Source organism: Perissodus microlepis, chromosome 7 (genome assembly GCF_051167445.1).
Source record: "Perissodus microlepis isolate ML-2025 ecotype Zambia chromosome 7, ASM5116744v1, whole genome shotgun sequence".
NCBI classification, from domain to species: domain Eukaryota; kingdom Metazoa; phylum Chordata; class Actinopteri; order Cichliformes; family Cichlidae; genus Perissodus; species Perissodus microlepis.
In genome coordinates this window covers 59528232-59554135 of record NC_140467.1, presented here as the reverse complement: position 1 = coordinate 59554135, position 25904 = coordinate 59528232, and the positions used below count along the sequence as shown (strand labels likewise).

The following is a 25904-nucleotide window of genomic DNA, read 5'->3' as shown; positions in this document are numbered from 1 at the left end:
TCTGTTTCTATGTGTTAGCCCTGCGACAGACTGGCAACCTATCCAGGGTGTATCCTGCCTCTTGCTCTCCGACAGCCAGTATAGGCTCCAGCTACCCTGAATTGGAGAAGTGGAAGAGAATGGATGGACATACTGTGTATCCAGAGGGGTACGGCATACATCACTTGTGAACACTGTAAGTTTTTTGTATGTAAAAATGTAGTGAAGTATTTTAAAGTTTACTGCAAGCTTCACTCTTTCGTAAAAGTTCTTTGTATGCTACGACTTCTGTTTTCTCTGGGGTAGGAGCTAAGCTAGAGCCAATAAGAACAGAAACAGGTGGCTGGAAATATTGTCTGATACTGTCCCCTGGTGACAGTTCATAGCTACAACATGAAGTCATGGCTCAGTAACACTGCGGTGAAATAGAAAGCTTCATCTTAACTCTATACACTACAGCATAGCCTAAGCAATAATGAGCAGAACTAAGTTCAGTGTATTGGTGCAGCCCTCCACAACAGTCCTAGTTTCTCATGTGGCCCCTTTGGAGAATGAATTGCCCACCCATGGAAGCCTCAGCCTAGCATACACTTTCTCAGAAATGTAGCTTCATGCTACAGGGACACGTACCTCAGCAGATCTGATAGGTCTGTTTGGCAGCAATATACTGCGTTGGCACAGTAATACAGTTAACAATAAGATAATATCTCTATGAAACTAAAGTAATTGAACTAAGAGTCGGTGCCACGGAAAGCCTGTGTATAGCTCAATTCTGAAGTCATCACTTCATCCTAGTTCTTAACTTCCAGTAAAAGTAACTGTTGTTCAAGATTTATTAGCTACAGTTCCAAGGGGGAATCACCATTTGATCCAAAAGTAATTAAGTGTATGAAGTCAGTAATTTAAAAAGATCTGAACATGATTTTCAAGCACATCTTGAACCCTGTCCCCTCATACATGAAACTGGCTCTATGGTTACAGATTTTTGTCATAACAGAGAGAGAGAGTAAAAGCTGCTACATATGATACTAAAGATATACCTGCTTTGATCCAATTGTTGTCCCGCCCTCTAACTTTAGCTCATCTACATGTGTTGCAAATTCAAATATAAAGCACTGTGTAATTGTATTCAAAAGAGAGATACCAGTGTAACACAAAAGAACAGAGAAACACCTGTTTTGTGCAATGACAGTGGCATAAAAATGGATTAGCAGCATCACCATGCCAAAATGTGAATACAACAACAGTGTGTGTTTGATATACACGTTCAGATATGTAAATAAGTGTGATGTATACATATTGTTTAGTGATATCAAACAAGTAAATGGTTATATGTTTGTTAAAATAATCAGGGGTTTTAGGCCTGTTAGTTTTATTGCACATGCATGCATTTATGCAATATATTTTGTATATGTTTACACTATAACACTATGTAATACAAAGAGAATCCAAATATTTAAGTAAAAAAAATCACAAGTACCTTAATACTTTGTGACCTTTTCTCACATCTATCTATGTACTTTACATTGAGCAGCACTCAGTTATTAGCGCGTCGGAATCCAGTCCAAGTACAGCCGTGAACACTAGAGGGCGAAATGTTGCCTGCTTTGTGTTTGGCAGCACATAACACTCTTTCACACACATGCACCCACCAAACCACCCACACTGGGAAAATGCTAAGGAAGAGGCTGATCCCCACATGATCATACCGTGGACTGATGCTGATTTTTTTTCTTTCTTTGATTTCCACATTAAGAGCCCGTGTTATTCCACAAATAAATGTGATATCTCCAAACCTCTCCACACACACACACCAGACTCCCATATGTTCTACTTAGATTTTGATTCTTTCATGAATATGGATATTGCAGATGTAAGCCTTTCTGTAAATTCTTGGCTTATATTGTGTAAAGTATGGAAAAAAAATTTCAGATCCTTCTCTTTCGTTAGGACTGCTCATGCCCTGCTCTTGCATCTGGAGCCTGTTGCCTGTGATTCTGTACATTTAGCTTCTAATTTTTGTACTATAAGTATACAAGGCATATCTTTAATAATGTAGTCTATGAGTAATATTGGAGCTTTAGTAAATTCAGGAACACTACTCTTTCAGTATTCATCCAGAATGAAACAAGTCTCTGTTAAACTAGTTTGTCCACCCAGCTAAGCAAAAGCACAGTCTCTTGCTTCTGATGATCTAGTATTATGTCCTTGTTAATTTAACATGGGGCCATTTTGTATTATTTCAGCGTAAGAGTGCTAGTTTAGCTCTGGGTTTCAGTAGATACAACTAAGCTAACCTGTTTTCTCTGCAGCGTGCAGGCAGAATAGGGAAGCATGAGCATAGCTTTTGGACCTCCCCCAGGAAACTTTGACCTTCAAACACTTTATTTCCTGAATTCTGATGATTTTTGTTTTCCTTGTGCACTGATTAGTGCCTTCTCTGCAATCATTTACAGTGCACATTTATTTATGTAAAAGAAAAACACAAAAATCAGGTATCACAGTGGCATATTTTACTGTTTCGTCCTCCTTTCTTGTTTCCTTGGTCGAAGTATCAAAGTCAGTGTAATCAGATGGCTACTCTGTCTGATATCAGCCCATTTTTGTACATTTTGTTTAGGGAAAAGTTGCAAAACTTGTTTGCATTTCTCTTTTACTTAAAATCTGTTTGATCAGATTCACCGAATTTTTATATTTAGAAATATAAAGCTATCTGATGATTGGTGTATTATTTAACAATGACTACATATGACAGAGGTTAGTGTCCAAATGTCTCAAGACATCCCTCTTTTCTTCATATTGTGCTTCCAAGGAGTAATACGTTCTTCTATTTTTTTAAGTGGTGCTGCGCAACAGTTCTCAAGTCTTTCTGCAGAGCTTTAAAAGTTTCAGAACACTGTCTGCTTTAAGAGGAGAGAAGAGAGAGAGAGATGAGAGCCCATAGTGTCACCAGCTCCAGCAACACTGCACTCTGCATACATGACTAATAGAAAATCTCAATTTTACTGCACACACACAAGACTCTCAGCTTCATAGGAAATACACAGTATCTGTGTTGGTGTTGCAGTTCAGTCAGTTGTTAATGTGGAGGCCCCAGTGCTTGTACTCAAACATTACATAAGCATCCTGTCTCAGGATAGACACGGGTCATAGAGCTGTCCTCTTCCTGTTGAAGTCAGTCATCGTTTCTGTTCTTATTCACACACATAACCAGATGATTCCTTTCAGGCCACTCCACAAATTACCTACTAATGCTCTGTACTCTTTCTTATGCTCATCACTAATACTTCCAAGCACTCCAACACTTTGTAATATTATCTTGTTAGTTGGCATGACCAGGTGCTGTACTGAAAGTCTGAGGTTTACAGGGTGAACAGGAATGGAGACAGTACAGACTCCTGCACTGCACATCAGACAGACCACCATCCAGTCCAGAGTATACACACAAGTCCTGGAGGATGAAAGAATTACTACCACTGAGTGGCCCTCAGACGCCTGTCCTAAATCCAACAGAACACTCTGGAACATTATGTTTCGTAGTATCCAACCCCACCAGGTCGCACCTCAGACTGTCCAAGAGTTCAGTGATGCTGGTCCAGATCTGGGAGAGGATCCCCAGGACATCAGCTATCGTCTCATTAGAAGCATGCCCTGACATTGTCACACATGCATACAAACACCTGGGGGACACACAATCTACTGAGTACCATTTTTAGCTGCTACTATGAAATTTTGGCAAAATGGATTAGCCTGCCACATCATTTTTTCTCTTTGATTTCAGCCCTTTATAGGCTGATCATTTTCTTTTCCATCAAACGATGTGGTATCCTTTCATTCATATCACATTACCCAGTACATATCAGTATAGATATGCGGAATAATTTTTTTCTTTATCCAGTTGCGATCTGATGTGTTTTCAGAGCATTCTTTTAATTTTCTGAGCAGTGTACTTATACACTGGTGTAAGTTTTGCATTTACATTAGAATAAGAGGCTCGATGAAATCGACAGCCTACGGCAGCATAATGTTACTTTTCCTCACTTTTAGAACAACTTCCATGGCTTTTTAATGGCTCTGCTTCCTTCCTCACTGGGCAATGTGAGGCCTTTCAAAGTACCTGCCTTTGTTAGGTGTGCCATGTGACCCAGAGTGGAGACATGTAACTACATGTAGCTACTATAGTGTATGCAGTCTGGGAACCACCCATCTACATACCACTTTTTTTTTTAAATTATCTAATCCTTTTAAAACCATCCTATCCACCTCATCACTGGTTCAGTGAATGGGACCAATTAAAACCCATTTCCAAAAATAGAAATATGATTGCACACTTTTGCCGCTTTTGTTGCAGCAGTACATCATATTTCAGTTTCTATCAAGGAACTAATTTTCCCAAGGGGCCAGATGAGAAACTAGGACTGCTGTGGAGGGCCTCAGCAATGAGCTCATATAGTAAGGAGGATAACATTAATATGAGCAGAACTGGGCTCTGTGTTTTGATGCAGCCCTCCACAACAGTCCCAGTTTCTCACGAGGCCCCTTGGGGAAATTAACTGCCCATGCCTGAGAAATGCGCTAGTTACACAAATGTTATGACCTGATTGTGTCTCCTTTTCCTCAGCCCATGCTTTTCAGGGTGAACTGTTTGATGCTTACTCCGCCCACTTTTGCTATGTTAAAGATGCAAATTTGATAAAGTGGTTTCACACCTACGGTGCTGAAACAACAAAAGGTTTTGCACAGAAACCTTATTTAGTCATAGCTACTGCCATTTTTCTTCATCTAACGTACCACGAGGATACTTCCAGTTTCTACGAAAGTGTTACTGTGAACGTGATGTCCTAATAAATTGATGATTTAAGGCTTAGAAAGCCTTGCAGGTTTTGCTTCAGGTAATAATGACCTCTGTCTCATAATTAAACGATAGGCATAATTAGGAGAAAAGTCTCAGTCGAAAGTCTTTTCGTGTCTCCGTAGGTCGAGTAGGTGAAACAGGTAAGAGTGAGACCTCATCTTCTTCCTATCTGTGCGCGAGACCGCTGTCCCTGACGTCACGGGGTTCATTTATTCCGCTGGCTTCCTGCTGGGGCTCCACTCAGTCTTTCGTAGCGGTACTCGCTACTTTTCGCTTCCCGCCTCACTTCAACACTCTCTCCTAAGTTTTCACGCCGGGAGGAAAAGCGCCGACATTTCTGGTACGTACACGCTTCAAATCGCCTTGTGGAGACACGCGCGCGCCCCTGTGTGCGTCTCTGCCCGTGTATGTATGTGTGTGCTCGTGCTCCTGTAACTGTAAGCGGGGTTTCAGAGCTTCAAGTGCCCGTGCGACAGGCTGTCAACGTGTAGGCAGAGATGCGACACAGAGAAGGGAGGGGTGGCTCAAGGCTTCTGTAGCGCGTCTCCAACAAATTACGCAGATATAAGGACCAGATGCGACTCTGCTGGCATTTCACGCACATCGCGCACAAACGTGGCAGCCAGCCACCGCGAAACTCTTGCAGCATTTCTTGTGGGGTGGCCACTCTTCCTCGTTTTTACTACTTAAACGAGGAAGGGGGAACTACTTCAGCAGCACAGGAGACTCTTAATTTGTGGCGAGGCTCTAGCTGAGGCGCACACCTTCTAATTTCCTCGCAGATTCTGCTACTAATCACATTAAAGGCAGTCATAGCCAAACATTAGTCTGCGTGGTCGGTTTAATCGTCGCCTACTGTGCAAATGTAGAGTGAGTGGTGACCGTGATAATGATTTGAGGCAGCTGTGTGTAATGAGAATCACGGGCTTCACTGCTCACTCTACCTAATGGAGTCTGGCTTTTTTTTTTTTTTTTTTTTTTATTCCCCCCTCCTCTTTCACGCTTTTTCTAATTACACACACTGGCTTTGGTAAAATCTCAAAGAATTACTTCATCACGATGATTATGGTGACATGCTGACTGAAAGAAAATGGAATTGTTGCAATCATCAGAGGGTTTATTGAATTTTTTTCCCCTCAGAGATATTTCTGAGGTCTCCTACAAATATAAACTTTCAGAAGAGGTTTGTCTCTCAATAATTAACACACACACACACACACACACACACACACACACACACACACACACACGTGTAAAATGTTTATCAAGTGCTCTAGGATTTGGCTCTGTTCCCACTTGGTTGGCATACTTTGTTTCAAACTAAGTTAACCTGCAATACAAGTACATAGATGGCCAGGCTTTGTCAACAATTACAGGCAGGAAGTTGATTCTGACTGGAATAAGCACGTTGTTGGCATTTGCACCTGCAGGACTTGAAGTCAACGCATGCTTGTTGGCCTCCCCAGAGAGCGAGCGAGTGATTCATGATTTTTTTATTTATTTATTTTTTCTCCCCCTGGTAGTTGCACTACCTCTACGAACATATTCTTAAAAAAACCTGCCTAGCAGCAACAAAATGGCAAGGCAGACCTCTTTATCGCAACATCTGTGTTCAGTATAAATCACTGAAAGTTGCAATTAAGCACATGTAGTAGAATCTTCATTTAAAAACGGGACCAGGATGGTGTCAGTTGGAGATGTTGATGCTACTACACAATCAAAAAGTCAGATGGAAAAAACAAAATGGGTTTCTATCAGTCAAGCTTCATTCAGCATCTCTGCAATCTCATCCTCTTGCAAGATAACTTGTGCAACATCATAAAATCAAGTACGTTTGTTAGCAAACAAACTTCTGCTAAATCTTTACTTGCCTTTGTTTTACTTCTCTTTTTCAAAAGGGAAAGCCAGCTATCCTCTTTTTTTGTTTGTTTGTGGTTGCTCATTTGTTGGCTAGCTAAGGAAAAATGCACTGCCAAGGAGCACCAGAAATGTTGTCCATGTAATAAAACGATGTTAACCCCAGTTGTCCAAATTCAAGTGTAAAAACATGCAGTCAGAAATGCAAACACACAAACCAGTTAACTAATCGGAAGACTGGACCTGCGGCCGTTAAACTTGTGCTTTCAAGATGTTGTAAAGGGCTTTAAAAATGTACGCACAGGATTACAGTTGTTGTCGTCACACTGGCCTGAGATACTGTTTTTGAGATTTCAGTTGTCTTCTGCAAACACCAGGCTATGAATTGCATGTGTCCAGGTTTCGCTTAAGCCTGGAGACTCCGGGGGGTCCTCACCGAAGATGTTTTGTGCATGAGATGCGTGTTTGTTTTGGTGCTTTTTGCATCAGTTTATGATTCTGTCTTTAGTGTGGGGAAGTATCCTACTTAAGTCTTCACTCATTACTACTTTAAAGAAGAGGGAGCATCAGCTTTCAGGCCATTCAGAAACCCTCTCTGTTTTTAAGATTAGCTTTATAACTTTCCTTTTTTGAGAAAGATCATAGGGCTGGATCAGATGACCGTCCCTTAGATAAGCTGCAGAAGGCTTAGGCCTCTGGGGGCTTCCCATGATGCACTTTCTTTTCTTTAATTTGCATCTTTTTGCTCACAGTGTTTATACGCCACAGTGTTTATACGCCACACTGTATTTAATCATTAGTTATTATTCTCTGGCTCTCTTCTACAGTGTGACTTTTGTTCTGTCTTCCTCCCCTCACCACTAACCAGTCACAATAGATGCCCCACCCCACCCCCTGAGCCTGGTTCTGCTGGAGGTTTCTTCCTGTTAAAGGGGAATTCTTCCTTCCCCCTGTTGCCAAGTGCTTGCTCGTAGGTGATCTTGTGATGGTTGGGGTTTTATCTGTATTATTGGTGGAACTACCTTACAATATAAAGTGCCTTGAGGCAACTCTTGCTGTTATTTGGTGTTATATAAATGAATTCAATTGAATGAATTTAAATGTATTACTCTAAATTTTATTTAGCACATTCAAAAATGAGAGCTAACTGAAAGTGCTTTCCGTTTGAAACAAATGTATTAACGTTTAAGCATGTGAAACAAAATTGAATGCCAAAATCTACATAAAATGTGGTAAATAGAACAGTTACAGGGAAATCAAGTGCAACTGAAATGGAAAAAGAGAATCTCTAATCAGAATTTAATGAATAAATTACAAAGAAAATGTTAACATTACAAAAGGAGAACAAATATATGAAAAATTCCACACAAAGGACTCTTTGGGTGATTACCTCAGTGACCTTTAGTCATAATATAAAGTTATCAGACTTGTAATATAAGTGCTATATAGTCTGATGCACAGAGAGCTGTGAAAACACAATTTTTAACTTTACCAGTGCAGCTGAGCTTAAACGGGAGCAAAGTGTTGTCTTCTCTTTGTACCAGTTAAGTTTTGTAGTTGCCACAGACTTGCATTACAGCATCCTAAAGCAAAACTTAATAACTTAAGCCCAGTGTAATGTAGGTAGATCTGTCCTCGTCTGGATATTTGATTGCATCACATCAACATAAGACAGAAATCGCACAATATACAAATACTTTGACTATCATTGCATTGCATGGATAATTTTAACCAGACCCAATTGGACAAATTACGTGTTTCATTTGTTAAGAAATTTGATGGCCTGAGGATTAAGCCTCCCATCACTCATTTGCCTTGCTGCTGTATAAATGCTTTTCAAGCTTGGTAATCCAATTCCCAACAACCTACCAGCTATTGTTACCATCTTTTTAATTGCCTTTTTCTGTGCCTCAGAGGCTGTTACAAACCCAAAGATAATACAGTCAACACACTTTCAATAAAAGCACGATCGAACGTGTGAAACGTATTAAACTATAGCGTTTATTTGTTAGCTAACCATCGCAACACTAAAGGATTTTCTCATTAAATTTAAAGTAAGGATCTTTAAGGATTCAAGCATGAACAAAGTGAATTACCATTTCATATCATGACATTTTTATTATGATCATCTCTAATATCTTTGAATTTGGTTAGATTAGTGTTGTGAATATATACATTTCAGTGTCTGTAACGCTTTATCATTTAATTCAAAGATCTCACTCTCCCACTTGTTTGGTATTAGGTGGGGTTTCACATCAGTCAGGTTTGGATTGTTCCTCTGAGAGCATTTGTCAAAAGCTTAGACTTCCTCTGTCTGTAAACAATTAAACCTCAGCCACAGGTGCCCAGTTGGGGCATTATAATGCATTTGATCAATTATTTAGAGTGAAGCATCAGGGATCAACTTGCTGTCTGCCTGCCTGCCTGTAGGCTTCAGTAGCTCTTTCACAAACACTTGATCAAACGCCTTAGCAGGCCCTGCAAGGCTACAGCTAGGGACAGAGCGTTCTGTTCATTCACATGAAGACACACGATTTGAGGGAGTATTTCAGTGTAGGCTGATGAGTTTTCAAGGGCAGCTGTATGTGGGGATGCTAGATATGTTTGGGGAGAGAAAGCTTTTGCAGTCTTTTGTTCCAGGGTCTTTTTTTTTTCTTTTTTTTCCTGTGATGTGCACACTTTCTCTGCAGCTTTAAAGGGGTTAATGCATGCATGATCCTTTTTTGTTTGTTTGTTTTTTGGTCAGGCTAAGAGACATGCCTCCCCTCTCTCCCCTGCACTCCCGTTTTTCTTCACAATCACATCTTGTTTGTTTTTTCTCAATTATCTCATCTCTATAATCATAGACCAGGCAACACAAGGAAACATGAGCATTACTAGATTCCTGCCTGTGAAGCAGCTTCACAGCAATTCTTGCTATTAGCCAAAAGAGTTTGTCCTCCTCCAACCCTGGATATATTGGCCAAAAGAGGCATGCAGTGCTTCCAGGTAGGCTCTGGTGGGGTTATAATTCTTATAAATACCATTTATAAGTGGGCACATGCTGGTATTTGTTTGTCTATATTTTGGTCTATCAATCTATACTGCCACTTTGATAATGTTTTTTCAATAGAGCTGGGTGAACTAAAAATGAAAATTAAAAAAAAAAAAAAATGACAGTTTTAGTATAGTGGATGGGGATTTGCATCTTTATTTTTGAGAAACCAACAGGTTGGATGCCAAAAAGTGACTGTAAAATTACACCTCAATTACTCCTCAACCGCTTGGGGAGTGGTTGCTGGAGGTTGGTGTCTAATGCTAGGTGGAATCGCTCACAAAGAGCACCATAAACCTTGTGATTGTTGATTCTGACTCTTCTGAAAACACTTACGAAAGTGCAAAGCAAACCAGAAACTGAGACAACCACTGGCAGGTGGTCACTGAGCAGTCCCTAGGCCTGTGTGGTTTGCCCTTTACTTGCGGTGGACGGTAGCAGGCATGCCCCCAAGCAGACAGGACCTATTAGTAGCAGCAAGGACTTAAGCCACTTACAAGAATCATTGTTTTATATTTATGTGGCATATAGAACATGTTCTATTTAGTTTTATTTGTATAGCACCAAAACAACAGTCACCTTACTTTGTAATATGAAACTCTTCAAAGTGTTGGCGTCACCAGCATTGGTGAGAAAACCCCACACAATGACCTGTTTTACCGGCTGTCAGGTTATGTTTCACGAGGAAGTGAAGCTACACTCCACCACACTCAACAATCGACTTCTTTGCCAACTGCTGCTTTGAGTGGTTAGTCTGTGCTGGTTGACTTTAGAGTTTGAAGGTGCTTTGAAGGTCAGACTTCGACATAAACATTTTTAATAACCCCCCCTTTTATTTATTTTTTTTATTTATTTATTTTTTTTCCCCCCCCTCCCTCCTACAAACTGTCGGCTACCATGCAAAATGTATACAAAAACTGGCTGCTGGATATACTGCTAAATTCGAATGATAATTTAGGCATGTAGTGAATCAGTGAGTGCAGTAACTAGCTGCAGATTGCACTACATGAGTGATCGATTCAATGATCAGCATGGTCATTTGTGCTCATCTTTCAGGAGGTGCTTTGCATTGACCATTTACAGTTAAATGTGGGCTATTCCACATTTACTGGTTTGTAAAATCACTTGGTTTTACAACCCCGATTTTTGGTGCATTACTTTTTTTTTTTTTTTTTTTTTTTTTTTTGTCCGACTTGTGTGCTTGTATCCTTTTTGGTATGACTCCTAAGCGGTGGTTTTTAAAGGAGGCCACACACTTCCTGTCTTGTGGCCACACTCAACTGGCTTCAGGCACTTAAACACTCTTTAGTTTTTATGTTGCAGATCCTTCAAGGGCCCTAAACACAAAGCAAGCAAAACTAGAAGGATGGTTATTCGCACACACAGACACAAACGGGGCAAATCTACAGCTACAGCAGAATTAATAAATGCTTGCAGAAGGCACCTGGGGGTTTAATACAGCTGGCTTGTTGTTCTGGCTGGGGTAGTCTTGGTTATTAAAGCACCATAACACAGCAGCGTGATGTGAATGATTGTCTTGCATGTTTGCAGTTTAAATGACAGGATGAGTAGGGTGACACACCTCCTGACTTTCTAAACTCTGTGGCCTGTATAACCTTTGCATGATTGAACACTGATCCTGTTGGCTCCTGTTCTTTAGCTGGTACTTTGTTTTTCTGGCCACTGGTTTGACCCATCTTAGTGTTATGTAATACATTTTCCACACAGTTTAATTCATATGATAATCCAGTTTAAGCATATGTACGTCCTCCTTAGTTTAGCTGTGACACTGCTGTTTTCGAAGTTGCTCTGCAGTGTGAGTTTGACGAGTTTGTTCTGCTGGACACCTGCAGTTATGTTGTCCCCATTACCTCTGCTCTTTTGATCCAAAATAATCCTCTCACAGATATGTGTGTTCTTTACTTGATGCAGATACTTGATACTTTGACCCTCTCCAAAACGGAAAAAAGAAATCTGGTGTGGGAAGCCAGCAGTTGGCTGTTCTGTGACCATTTTAAATAACTTGACGTTCTGGTGCTCGTTTTCTTCAAAAGGCAGACTTAGCTTTGTGGGGTAAGCCAACTACTGTCAGCAACAAGTGAAAGATGACAACAGTAGCTGGCCGGTCAAATAGCTTCACATTTGTGTCATCCACTTTTACTGCCAGTGGATTTAGGTGTGTCACGGACATTGTGAACCTCGGGTCGTGCACATGCTCCAGCCTCTCGAGCCCAACTTCCTCCCCAAATGACCTCATGCATTGACAGCTTTTGTGCGTGTTTTTTGTTTTGGTTTTCTTCCTTCAAACTTTAGCATGTTCAATCTATTTTTTTTTTCTTAATATTGATGTGTAAACTGAAGTTTGTGCAAATTGTTAAACTGCTCAGCAAGTGTGGGAACCCTTTGAGAAACACAGCACACTTGCATATTTGGAACCTTGCAGATCAGCTCAGAAAGAAGACGGATCCTAAAAGTAGATAAATGACAGAAACGCGCACAAAGCGACGGTGCCTCTTCTGCTTGTGTTTTCAGTATCGTAAGATTCATCATGGGAATGATCGGATAACCTTATCAATAAAATCTTACGTAGAGTTTGAGACTGTGGGAGAATAGTCTAGAGTGCAGACTAAAGGTTTAATAAACTACACCTGATGTTTGGTTTTGCTGAATAGAAGATAAGTTACAAGCAGCTTCAATTTTCCATATTGAAACCGAAAATTTAATTTAACCTTGGTTCTGAAAGTTCATGGAGTTCACACAGTCCTGATAGGCTGATGTTAGAATCAGCCTCCGTCAGCTGATGGCTCAGCTGAGACCCTTTTGTGTATCCCGTTGGCAAATTTCCCCAGCTTCTCCATTTCATGCTATTTCTGACTTAATGTGCTCCCGCTTGCCTTACCCTGACAGTTGGTCACTACAATAGATAATAAAGCTCGGTTCATGTCAAATAGTGTTGTCATTTACTCCCATTAGTGGTCCTTTCAATGTGGCATTTTTAATATTCTGTACAGTTTTCCTTACTAATAACGTATACGGATAAATTTCTTATTCTTGCATGTCTATATCCTAGTTTGTTTGTTTTTTTTGTATTATTTTACTGTTATTAAAACTTATTTTCCCTGTTATCGCTTCAAGCTGCTGAATTTCATGGACGTTACATGGTGTGAATGCCCCTTTCAGCTTTCCACTTATCACTTGGGGTCAGAGCAATACCATGCTATAGAAATGATTGCAGATGCAGTAACAATACTTTTGACCAAATTGGTCCTGACAGAACTAGTTTTTGAACCATGCTTCCTGTCAGCGTTTAGTCTAAGCTAGTCTTTCCCTCCCCTTTCAGTTGAGTTTAGAGGCCAGTCACATTATGGGCATTGTGTGATGTTTTTAATAAGGTCAGTCTCCGGCCCAGTATAACCCACAAGCTATATCAGACTAAAATATCTGTCTTTATAATATAGATATTTATAATAAAGATCTTTTATAATCTCTCTCTGGTGTGAGTGCTGTTCTGCGCTCACACAGTGAAACTTGGTCCTAGTTGCAGCAGGGATCAGACAGATGTACAGCTGGAGCTTGGCACTTGGCACAAGATGTGATGCAGCAAACTGTGCATCTGCAGCACTGGCCAGGGATCCACAGAGCGTCTACAGCAGTGGGACCTGGGGAGTTGTTCCTCACATCAGTCCATATGAGCTCCAGAGCCCAAACAGCTGCAGTACAGTGTTAGCAAAAGTTATGCAATCAGCGTGCAGAGTTAATGTTTGTTTGATATTTTTAATCATCTGCTGTGTATGAGCTATTGCTCTGCATCGCAGCAGAATTCACTGACAGTTTAAGTCTTCAGGCTGGTGGCAGTGGCTCTTTGCATTCAGTGAGCGTTGTGCCCACCAGGATTTTTCCACCAGCTGACAATGAAAATAAGGTGTCAATGTAGCCCTTGACTTGGTGTCTAGTTTTCAAGTACTAAATCAGTTTATGCTGCATGTCGTGATGTGCTGTTTTCGCAAGCAACCAGCCATCTGGTTTAGAAATGAGCCTCATGTAAAGCGATCTGTAATGTTTACCAGATGCTTGGAGTATAATTTAGCCCTTTTATATAACAACTGAAAGGAAACTAAGATAGGAGAGTGTAGAGCTACACTTTCTCCTCGGGCAACACAGAGATAGAGGAGGATGTTGCCCACCCCCGTCCTAGTCTGACAGTGCAAACCTGAATAACCAGTTTAACTGTAACTACGTGTGTGGCGATTAGGGATTGGTACCGGTATCATAAACTGTAGTAACCAGACCGAAAAGCAGCGCACATTTCGGTGCTTTATTTCGGTGCTTTTTTTTTTTTTTTTTTTTTTTTTTTTCCTGAAATGTCATACAATTTGGATTCCAGCCAATCATTTTACCTTTGCGAGCGTAGTAGGCGGGCCCAGGTACGTACATTCTTTTAGAGCAGAGCTACAGATTAAAAATGCCCGAAGCGGTCAAAGTCTGGCTGTACTTCACAGCAAAATATGCAAACTCAGCAGCCTGCAACAAGTGCTTTAAGGTGATACTGTGCAAAGGAGGTAACACCTCGAATCTGATGAAACACCTAGCGACGTATAGCATTTTGTTAAAAGCCGAGAAATGCGCCGTATTTGATAGCTTGCTGTGAGACCTCACACCGTGCACATCTACTGCGGGTGGGTTGCCTATTATCGGACCCGGAGTTAGCAACATCCCCCAAAAACCCGAAGAGGAGAGTCCTGTCCCCTAGTCCTGCCAGTGTAGCAGAAATGATGACTGATGATGATGGCAGCAGCAGCCGTTCTTCTCTGCGTGAGTAGCTTAATGTTGTTCGTGTGTAATTTACGTTGAGTAGGCTAACCACGTTATTACATTAATGCACGTAAGGTGAACTAGCAAACACCGTCGTAGTTACATGCGGCTGTCTTCTTGTTTGATGGCAGATACTCCCTTCACCCTGGCCAAAAAGGCTAAAATGACCAAAGAAAAAGTGTAAAACGGCTAAACATGAGAGGTTTTTGGACAAAGTTTGTTTTTTCCATTGATTAAGCACTGCTTCCAGCCAGGAGTGATGCCATAAATCCCCTATAGCTGCAGAAAAGGCTAACGTTGTTATCTTTTTACAAAAAACAGCTGAACATGGTTTTTGGACCAATTTTGTGTTCTCCATTCTTTAAGCACCGGTTCGAGCACCGTTTAAGCACCAGCACAGTTTCAAAAGTACCGGTTTGGTACTGGTATCGGATAAAACCTAAACGATACCCATCCCTAGTGGCGATAGCGCCAAAATGCAAACATGAATGACCACGGAATCGCCCTTTAGCACTGTCAATGTGAACAAAAGAGCTGGATAGCTAACATGGAATCTTAGTTTACCCCCTTGTTTTTTTTTTTTTAAACTTTATACACTTTAATCTACAGTGGCTACACAACCTGAGATGGCTGCAAATATAAACTGCAGGTTTCAGATTAAGATTCAGATTATGTGGATTTTTGTAATAATTTTAGAAAGCCATTTAATGCAAAGAAATAACTCTGGATCTGGCGGAAACTGCTCAGAGGAAAGGATAAAGTCAGTACGAGCAGACCATGATAACGATTTGCATGGTTGTTATTCCTGTATAAAGGATGGATGAATGGCTTAGAGTATATATAAGTCTAATAGAAAATCTTAATAGCTTTCCAAACATTAGTTTCTTATATTCTGTGTGTTTATTGGTTGAATGGACCTATCATCACTCTCGATATATCATTTTCCCACTGGAAATTAGGGAAGCTTGCGGTGTTGACCTTCTGATCTCATTTAAAGCCAGCTACTGTGTGTTATCACACGGGCAGACTGATGCACACAAATTAAAAATGCTTCATAATAAATCAAATCATATGAATTATATTCACAACAATGCAGTTTGTTCTGAAAGCCACTTTCAGACACGCTGCACAGTATAAAGTTCTAGCAGTACAACACCCTAATAGTAAAACTGGAGAAGGATTTGGATTTCTGTAACTGCCGTACAATAATCGGCTCCAGTCAGCCGACGGGAGAAAACCACCTGCGTTAATGATTATGTGAAATATCTATCCTAGTGGCCAGTTATCAGCTGGATGGTGTCATTCTTCATAAAAGCCAATAATGCGACTGATAAAGTTGACACACATCAAAGTGCTTTGTCTACTGCAGTGTTTGCAGACTTGGGTTTAGAGCTGCAATCGACAGCTGATTTGATTTTGTGTGCGTTTGTGTTTTATAAGCCAAGCCACAGAACACTTGTTTCATATTTGGATTATCATTTAATAATTTGGTGCATTTAAAAATGAGTAAATACATAAAATAACATGCCGTTATCAATTCATTATTTTGTCAGAAACTCACTGTGAACCATTATGTTCTTGGGGAAATCCTCGTTAGTGGTATTACAGCACTATTCTAAAAATAAACAATACTGTTCCTATACTTCATGGAAATTATTCAGCTTGTTAAAGTTATATTTGCATATTTGGAGGTCTTTCAAGGACAGCAAAGTTGTGCGCTTTGGACTTTTGTTTTCCTAATATATAAAATTGTCCAGGTCCAACTACTTCCTTTTGATTTATAGTAAGCAAACCATTTAATTGGTCTCTACTTTAAAGAGTTGCATAATTGATGAAGCCACCATGTTCTTATTTTTAGCATTAAATAATCAAAACATACTAAAATAACTGGGAAACCCTCCCAGTCAAGCTGTGGATACAGACTGGTTCAGTTACAGCTGCCTTTCTCCAGCTAAACCTACTTCAAACCAGTTTAGAAAAGCACAGGCATGTTTAAAAGCTTTACACATTGCTATGTTGGAGACTTTAAAATAAAGTTCGATTTTAAAGTGCAGAATGACTTGCATGTTTGCAGCATTTCCTGGTGTGGTGTGTTTTCAGAATGAAGCGGATGTTACAGGCTGATTAAAATTTTGCACAAAACAGGTTTGGCAACCTTGAAGTTCCTCAAATGTGAGTCTGTGTAGGACTTCACTGTCCTTGTAACACGGCTTTATTTTTATTTTCATCTTTTTTCCTATCATGTCTGTGCAGGTCGTGTGGTATTGAGAGACTGCAGACATCATGGTGAACATCCCAGAATACTATGCAGGAAAAAACGTGCTTATCTCTGGAGCAACCGGCTTCATGGGCAAGGTACAGTTGTGGTTTTCATCATCTAGCAGCCTGCAGGACTGAGCCCAGCAATATGAACTTTGGTAATCTTTAAAGTGGCTATCTGGAGAGTTTCCAGTCTGAAGCATGTTACACACACTTGACTTGAGTTGTATGTTAAAGTGAAGTGGCACACACGATGACTCTCCATCAGCTGGAACGTCTCTGCACAACTGCAACCATCCAGTGAACTGCAGTGTTGCAGTTTTGTGATGCTGCAAACACATCGAATTCTATTGTCAGCTATTATTTTGCAATATAGAGCTCAGCAGTGACCACTCATTTTAAAAGGCTCTGGTTCCAGAAGTGAGTTTCTCATTCATTTCCTCCAGTGACGCATCGCAACTTTTATATAAAAGATTTAAGCGTCAAACCAAGCCGAGCAGCTGTGAGTCAAAAATATTTGATTTGGGTCCTCAAAATAAAGGGAACCGGAAGAAAGCAAAAGTGCAAGAATGTGTACAGAACTAATTTTTGGCAAGAGGAAAATGATTACTCAACCCATAATGCATTGCAAATCTCAAGTTCCAACTTCAAACATCTTTCAGCGTTTTCGAATGTGATCTTTTTCATTATCACTGTTTTATATGGTTAATAAAAATGTTGTACATTAGTAGTTGATTGGAATGATATACAGTGTTTGAGTTTTTTGGTTTGTTTGAGATGGGGATGGGACACGAAGTCAGCCTCACTGTGTTCACAAGCTAGTGTACTCCTTGTGCCAGTACCAAGCGCACATAAGTGGGAGTTGTATAAGGAGGACTCTTGTGCAAAGTCTTTGCCTAATAAAATATGCAACCTCTTTGAAACAAGAGAGAAGCCAAAAAACGTTTTTCTTCTGTATCAGAGTTTGTCTTTTGTGAAGATTTAGCAGGACTGACCAGTTGTAACAATCTCAGTCCAAACTGAGTCATTTTGCTTGCTTGTTATTGAAGGTGCTGCTGGAGAAGCTGCTGAGGTCCTGTCCAGAAGTCAGATCAGTCTATGTGCTGGTCAGATCGAAAGCTGGTCAAAGCCCTAAAGCCCGCATCTCTGAAATCATCAACAGCAAGGTGAGTAATGGGCAAAGAGAGGATGGTGTGATGTGATGAATGGTTTTGAGGCTCTTCTGTAGCTGGCGGATGGAACGAAAATGGCGCACAGAAATGTTATACTGCATATTTTTGCCACTGCTTCCATCGACAACGAACACCCTCTGGATGGACTGCCTTTGCACTTTTGCAAAAGTCCAGCAGTTTCTCATTTTGCTTTAGTTTGGTCTTTTTCTCCCCTCTTACTTCATCACTTCCACAGTTTGGAGACTGTAGTGGTTTGCGTGTGCCAAAATTTGTCCTCGTCATCTTCAGACTCTCAGTGGGGTTCAGATCAGGATCTGGGATCGCAGTTTCATTATTTCAGTTTCAGCCAATTTTGCAGAGTGACAAGCAGCAAAATGTTGGTGAAGCAGCATCTGATAAAGATTGTGCAGAAACCCCCCACACCGTGATACTACCACATTCTTTGGGAACAGTTTTCCAGTTTGATGCCAAATGCAATGTTTAAAAACAAGGAAAAACAGGCTGGTATGAGGAGTGACGAGTCTTCATCCTAAATTGTGACTAGGTCAAAAAAAGAAAGGCGTCTTCTACAGCATGACCGTCACCGGCTTTTGTCCCTGTATTCTGTTATGGTCTTCTTTTTTTCACTATTTTAGCTGTTTGAAAAATTGCAACAAGATCAGCCGGACTTTGCAGAGAAGATCATTGCAGTGAACTCTGACCTCACACAACCGGAGCTGAATCTGAGTAAAGCGGACCAGAGCATCCTTGCTGAAAACATTGACATCGTCTTCCACTGTGCTGCCACTGTCCGCTTTAGTGAGCCACTCAAGTGAGTTATTTTTTTCCTCTTTTTAAATTTCTATATTAGTTTTAAGCTGTATGGTCTTATGTTTGGGGCTCCTGATTGTAGCTTTGCTCATTTATATTCTGACCTTGCACCTTCCTTCGTTCTTTGCCTAAAACTTGCTGCTTTTAGCTTCTCCTAAAAGCTTAGTTTCTTCTTATTAAATTCTGTGAGCCTGGTAAAGGGCAGCACCTTAGTGCGTGCGATCTACTGACTTTTTTTAAAATAGCTGTTATTTATTCAAATGAATGGTGATGGAGTCAGTGTTTGCTTGGCGCGGCACGAGAAAAAAACAGCAATGTTGACGGACTGCCCACTGTTGTTTTGAACCACACAGAGACTGATGACACCTGACCCGGCATGCAAAGAGCACGCCTGGAGCTGCTTTGAGATTTAACTCTTGCAGCCTTTTGGAGATGGTACATTATGCTTGGAGGAAATTATTTGTGCTAAATGGGTGGAATTGGATGCTGTTTATAATTAGTATTGTGGACATTTGTGTTCATGTTAAAAGTTTTCGGGCAGTGTGCAAGCAGGAAATTGTGCACATCAGCGTAGTGTCGATTTTGAGTCAGACTAGGAGTCCAGGTAAACATTTGATAAGAAACTTTTGTTTGTGGAAGCTTAAATTATACTTCTGTGTTTTGCGATGACAGATATGTGAACCTTATGTAATCAAAACGGAAGTAAGCATTTTTAGGTGGAGCTGCAATCGCGTCTTGCCTTCCTGACATGTACTATCCTGTCTTTTACCCTCTTTCACTCAGGGATGCAGTGCAGCTGAATGTCCTGGCCACTCAGATGATGCTGGCCCTGGCTCACAGGATGAAGCACCTGGAAGTTTTTATTCACATCTCCACAGCCTATGCCAACTGTAACCGAGAGCTCATCGAGGAAGTTGTCTACTCTCCCTCCGTAGACTACCGAAAACTCATCGATACTCTGGAGTAAGCTGATCTGGAATGTGATCAAACAGCACTGACACCAAACGTCTGCTTCACGTGTGCAGATATGAGGACGTAGCAGTCATTGCTAAACGGCAGCATTAAGTTTAATAGTTTTTTTTTTTTTTCCAGACTTTGATGGATTAAAAGCAAGTAGGAAGTGCATTTCAAGATTAATGCCAGTGAAATAAAGCGAAGCACTTCAGCTTAACTCTGGCTTTACAGTAAATGGCTCAAGATAGATTAGTAAAGTCTGTGGAGTAGAGATTAGTGCTATGATTCTGGGGGATTTTATGTACAGAGCTGTTCAGTGAACGTTTGAGTGCGTGTGCAAAGAGACAGCATGCAGAGTTTGTTGTGTACAGTACACACTGATCTTCTGGATGGGCAGAGTTGCTCGAGGCTGTTGTGTAGCGGTTGAATAGTGATGAGTGAAACGACCTAATGAGCTGGAATATCATTTTTCCTTTTGCCTCAACTCTGGCTTTTATATGGAAGGTGGAGCAGATGGGCGTTGTTGGCACACGTAATTCGCTCTTCAGGTTTCTCTTTTTACCTTGTTCCAGTTATGTAATCATGACAACTGTGTTGTTCGTGTTTGCATTTCTTTGTTCTGAGCACATTTTTAGGAGTGTAATCACATGTGGTTTGCATGGAAGAGAGGGTTAAACTCTTTTCCCACCTGGTCTGTTGGAGACTTTTTTCCTTTTCTTTTTCTCTCACGCTTGAACAGTCCAAAAGAGCAAATCGTATTGCTTAGCAGACTTGCTGCAGACTGAATAAATTAATAAAACTGTGTGCACTGGTAATGAAATTAGGTATTTTGGTCCATTTAATGAACTTGTGCATTTCTTCAGACATCAAACAGCAGTTATTCTCTTTACACACATTATCTATAGACTGTATATAAAAAATGGATGTCCATTTATTTTTTTATAAAAAAGCAAAAACATGGAAGTTGCCATTTTGAGATGCCCACAACTTTCTGAATTCCACATTGTAGAGATTTTGGATGTTTTTGGTGTTGACGGCCGTCCCAAAATCCCTTCTTTGTTCATTGTAGTTTTAGAGTAATCTTTGATGAGTGAACGCTGTTGGTTTGGCTTTAATTTGAGGTTAATGTAGCTCATTACTACTTGTTTGCCCTTTCCCCTGGTGTGTTTGTTAGTGAAATGTTGTGTGTAATGAGAGCGTGGTGCAGCGTGGGAGAGACGATGACATTTTACACAAACGGGTTTAAGCAGTTGGTGAATTCTAAGTCTAAAGGAAAATAAAGGAAATTAATATTGTTTTGGCTGTTATACTTTTGTCCTGTAATTACAGCTGGTTTGATTTTTGTGTGAGTAAGGCTCCCCTGGAGGTGTGGCTTCCTAACGCTTGAAGAGAGTTTTTCTGAACAGCAGCAGTAGTGCTACTGACAGATGTGACAACCTACAATACGTAGGTATTGCAAAGTGTTGAGGGGAATGTGCCATTGCCTTTTGGATATTCTCTGGGTTTAAATATTGTTGGGGCAGTCACCCACACAGTGATTAGTACTGGAGAATGAGCAATATTTCTGTTTACTTCAGACTGGAAAGCGCTGCAGGTCCTAAAATTAAATGAGTAAATGAAGCAAATACAGGGCTAATCTTGTGGGGTTCTTTTTATTTTTATTTTTTTCTCTCTCGCTCTCTCGGTCCAGCTGGATGGATGACGATCTGGTATCTACACTGACTCCCAAGCTAATTGGAGAACATCCCAACACTTACACCTTCACCAAATCTCTGGCCGAATATATGGTGCAGCAGGAGGCTGGAGACCTCAACGTAGGCATTGTCAGACCCTCCATAGTTGGAGCCAGCTGGAAAGAGCCCTTCCCAGTAAGTAATTCCAGATGCTGGTGTTACGCTGCGTTTTCATTATTACTGTAGAACCTTAAATTGGTAAAGAACAATGCATGCTCTTGTCTTTTATATATTATTTGGATTTGTTTGGTCTTCTTCACCTCTCCTTTTTGCCAAGCACAATTGTGGGAATTCTCCTAAAGTTTAAGCAGCAGTGTGATTTATTTGTTTATTTTTTATTAAGTCAGTTGAACATCTGCCGGAAAGTTATATTTCAGCTTTAATATTTTCATTGCTTTTGTTAAGCTTAGCATTGTCATTCAGCTTTGGTGAGTAAGCGCATTGTTTCAACATTAATATTCTCTTAATCTTTCAGGGCTGGATTGATAACTTCAATGGACCCAGTGGGATTTTCATTGCAGTGAGTACACAGGAAAAATAACTGTAGGTGGGGTCTAGAAGTCTAAACTGTTTTATGATTGCTCGTATTTACAGCACAATCGGAGAGCTTTGAGTGGTATTGAAGTATTTAAGATTCTGGTGGTAATTTACTGTTATTCATGATGATTGGTTACATAAACAACTGTGCCGTATGTTTGCTTTGAAGAGCTAGTTGTGGTTTACTAATTGTTATAAATTCTGTGGCGTGTTTTCCACAAATCAGTTGCATTAATACTTCCTCTACGCCACCCCCTCTTAGGCTGGTAAAGGGATCCTCCGAACAATGAGAGCGTCTAATAATGCTGTGGCTGACCTGGTTCCTGTAGATGTGGTCATCAACACTACGCTGGCTGCAGGCTGGTACTCAGGATCACAGGTGCTTAACAGGTGAGAGACCCACATATTAACACAACTTTAGTCAATATCTGTTTTTGAATTCATCTTAAATCCTCTGACATCTTTCCCTTTTTACGGCAGGCCTAAAAGCATACCCGTGTACAATTGTACAACTGGTGGGATTAACCCGTTTCGCTGGGGAGAAGTCGGTAAGACAATTTCTTGCCTAAACGCAGCCTATGAGGGGGGGAAGCCCCTGACAGTGGAAGCTTATGCGCTTTAACGTGGCGTCTAATGATATACCCTCACTGTAACCCGATTCCTGGCCTGCCTCACCCAAAGCAGAAGCTTTTGTTTACCTGTCCCTTTGTGGATATTGATTTAGGGCAGTAAAGTATCCCAAGCGCATCTTTCCCCAGTATAGAAGTTGCACATTTTGGAAAACTGTTCATAATCTCATCATGTCCTGTATTTGTGCTGAATTCTCTTAATGCTTTGCATTTAAATTTCATGGTTTAAACTGTAGCTCCTGCTCTAAGTGCAGTGTTTTAAGCTTTTAAATGTATAACCGCTATGTCCTAAAACTTGAATTCTGGTGTGCTGGCAGTTAAATTACTGAGCCAGGTGCAGGGCTTGCATATATAAAATTAGGGTGGCAGCGACCGTGACAGAACGAGCTTGAGAGTCACTCCCCTTTATTTAAAGTTGCACTGTGCATTAAAAAGGTGACAGATAACAGCATGACACAGTTTCAAATAGGAACTGAGAAAGGAAATGACTTTATCCAGATCATGTAGAGGCTCGCCTCAGGGTTTAAATGATATTACACAATTTCTCTGTTTGCAGATCTTGACAACTTCTGCTGCATACAGTGCTGTGCAAAAGTCTTGAGCCACCCCTCATTTAATTAGTTTGCTTCCAAGTTGCCAGATTTCTTTATTATTATTATTATTATTATTATTATTATTATTATTATTATTGGTGGTCGTGAGTAACAGTTCTCCAGGCTTTCTAAAGGTCCTTTAAAGTTGTGTTTTTGTTTTGTTTTTTTTTTGTTAGCTGCTTTTTTTCACTTATAAAAGAAGTGAAACAGGGACACTGCACAAGAACTGGAGCAAAAACCAGCGGCAACAGGTCTGATGGAGCGATTCATCCAAATGTGAAATTATTGTTCAAATCATTAGTATGTACAGAGGTGGTCAAAGGTTCACAGTGAGTGTCTACACCCATCTATAGAGCAGGGTGGAGGCTCTCTCATGGTTTGTGGCTACATTTCACCCAGTGTTGTTGGATATCTTGTCAAAATTGGAACTGTGAACACAAACGTGCCTCTGTAGACTGATCCACTATGCAGTACCATCTGATTGGCAACAGTTTCATTTTTCAGCATGACGATGATCCTGAACACACAGTAAACCTGGATGGAAAAGTGTAGGATCATCTCGACAGAGAATGGAACAAAGGGCACCCAAAATTCAAAGAAGAGCTTTAAATGCCTTTTAAAGAACCCTGGAGAACAGTTCCTGAGGACTACTTAAAGAAATTACAATTTTTTTTTTCTCCACATGGAGCATACATTCACATCCATTTTGATAGTTTGGACAGGTTGCCGTCTGAGTTCTCATATTGAGGTGAAGTGTGATTATTCTCACACTGAGCCATTCAACAGCAGTAACGAGTAGCTCAAATGTATAGGAGGAGTCAACAGGACTGAACAGGCCAATCGCAGCAGTTGCAGGCTGATCGCCACACAGATGGTGGAGGTGCACATTTGGTTACATCAGTTGCTGTTATGACACACCTCATCCCCTGTAATGCTGCCATTTTTAGATGCCTGATGTTATTCACCTTACATTATTTGTTATTGTATTAGCACCCTTTTGTCTAGCTAGTTTCCTAACAGCTAAGGCAGTTGAAAACTAGGAATCTAACTTTTTCTAGTTCCGGTACAAACCTTGTGGCTTTGTATATCTGCAGAACATATAGTATAGTTTTCCCACATGGCTCAACCTTCTAGCCAGTCATAAAGGCAAAACAATGTAACGGCAGTCTTAAAGCTGCTCATTGATGACTTGTGTTGAACAACCTTCTGTTTCTTAGAGTACCATGTAATATCCACATTCAAGAGGAACCCCCTTGAGCAGGCCTTCCGTCGGCCCAATGTTAATCTCACATCCAATCACCTAATCAATCAGTACTGGATCGCCGTGAGCCACAAAGCTCCGGCCTTCCTCTATGATCTGTACCTCAGGCTGATTGGACGAGAACCCAGGTAACCTCGTCATTGCCGTTTCGGATGTGCCGTGCCGCTGCTGTTCTAACAGAACCCCTACCCCAAACACACACACACACTCGCATTTCCGCCAGCTTACACTGTCACCCTTCCTTTATCGAAGTAGCCTAACGTCATAGCTGCAGTGCTGCTGTGTTAAAGATGCTTGTGTGCAGTTTTGCAGGTGAAGAATGTATAACCCAGCTGTTCTCCTGAACATGCTGGATTCTGCACTCTTTGCGTCTTTCTAATGTTTGCATTTTCAGTTAGATTTCCAAAACCTCGGCACCAAGTTCACTTCAGTCCAGCTCATAAATGGACTGAAGTGGACTCACACTGTCTTGTTTTGTTCCCAAAGACTAGATCCAGTGTTCTGTTGTGCTGCTAATTAGACGATTACAGTGGGCCTGCGTCTTTCCTTGTATCAAAAGGAGGAGAAAATGAACGTGCATTCCTTTTCTTCTCGTCCTCTGTGTCCTTCCTGTTCCGTCATATGTGATTCTCTCTCCTACAGAGTACTGTATAAACATGTCCTTCAAGACCAATCCCTTAGAGCAGGCTTTCAGAAGGCCCAATGTCAATCTACGCTCCAACCCCTTTACTAATCAGTACTGGACCACTGTCAGCCACACGCTGCCAGCCCTGCTCTATGATGGCTATCTCACGCTGATGGGCCGGAAGCCCCGGTAAGGTTGCAACTGCCCCTCAACCCTCTCCTGTCTGCCAGTCTGCCCCCTGCCTGCCTCTCCCAGTTTCCCCACACTCCACTCCTCCCTGAATGTCTTTTTTTTTTTTTTTCCTGGGAAGGTGGAAACAAGGGCAGAAGGAACAATGTTTGCAGTGTCTTTTCTTGACGTCAGCTGTTAATGTAGGCAGTATCCGAGCATGTGTTTTCAATTCGAAGAAGATGCCACGTGCCCTTTTTTTTTTCTTTTTTTTTTTTCGTGAACAAGCCATGCTGTGAACATGACATCCATTATCCGCCGGTCTTCACCCAATCATGGAAAATGCTGAGGCACCACGAGACTTCTTGACCAATCGAGAAAGTTGTGCTCAGTTGGACATCTTGTGTCTCACTGAAAACAACACTACTGCATGCAAACTGATTGGTAATTCATTCTTAGTCTAAATTCTAAAGCCACAAATATTTCAGACGGTAAAAGTGACACCTTAATAGTTTTAAAATCAGCAGTGCTGTTTCTGATTATAAATAAATAAATAAATAATAAAAATAAATGAAAAATTAATTGGACAAAACTTGCTGTGCTTAACTGTCTGAAATACTCATGGA

At 40.8% G+C, this 25904-nt stretch overlaps 1 protein-coding gene across 2 annotated transcripts in view; it reads left to right on the top strand.

Moving 5' to 3' along the window:
- The first annotated feature begins 5032 nt into the window (after positions 1-5032).
- Positions 5033-25904, top strand: part of far1 (fatty acyl CoA reductase 1) — a 28507-nt gene continuing 7635 nt past the window's right edge. Inside the window, exons 1-10 of one of the 2 annotated variants that reach the window (XM_084936310.1) lie at positions 5033-5174; positions 16791-16892; positions 17846-17962; positions 18604-18779; positions 19562-19741; positions 21423-21600; positions 21941-21985; positions 22265-22392; positions 22483-22550; positions 24442-24613. In XM_084936310.1, the coding sequence (XP_084792436.1) occupies positions 16821-16892; positions 17846-17962; positions 18604-18779; positions 19562-19741; positions 21423-21600; positions 21941-21985; positions 22265-22392; positions 22483-22550; positions 24442-24613 (1136 nt within the window). In that variant the 5' untranslated portion in view covers positions 5033-5174; positions 16791-16820. Of the gene's footprint in view, positions 5175-16790; positions 16893-17845; positions 17963-18603; positions 18780-19561; positions 19742-21422; positions 21601-21940; positions 21986-22264; positions 22393-22482; positions 22551-24441; positions 24614-25127; positions 25300-25904 lie in introns of both variants that reach the window. The other variant, XM_084936309.1, reaches the window with a different exon arrangement.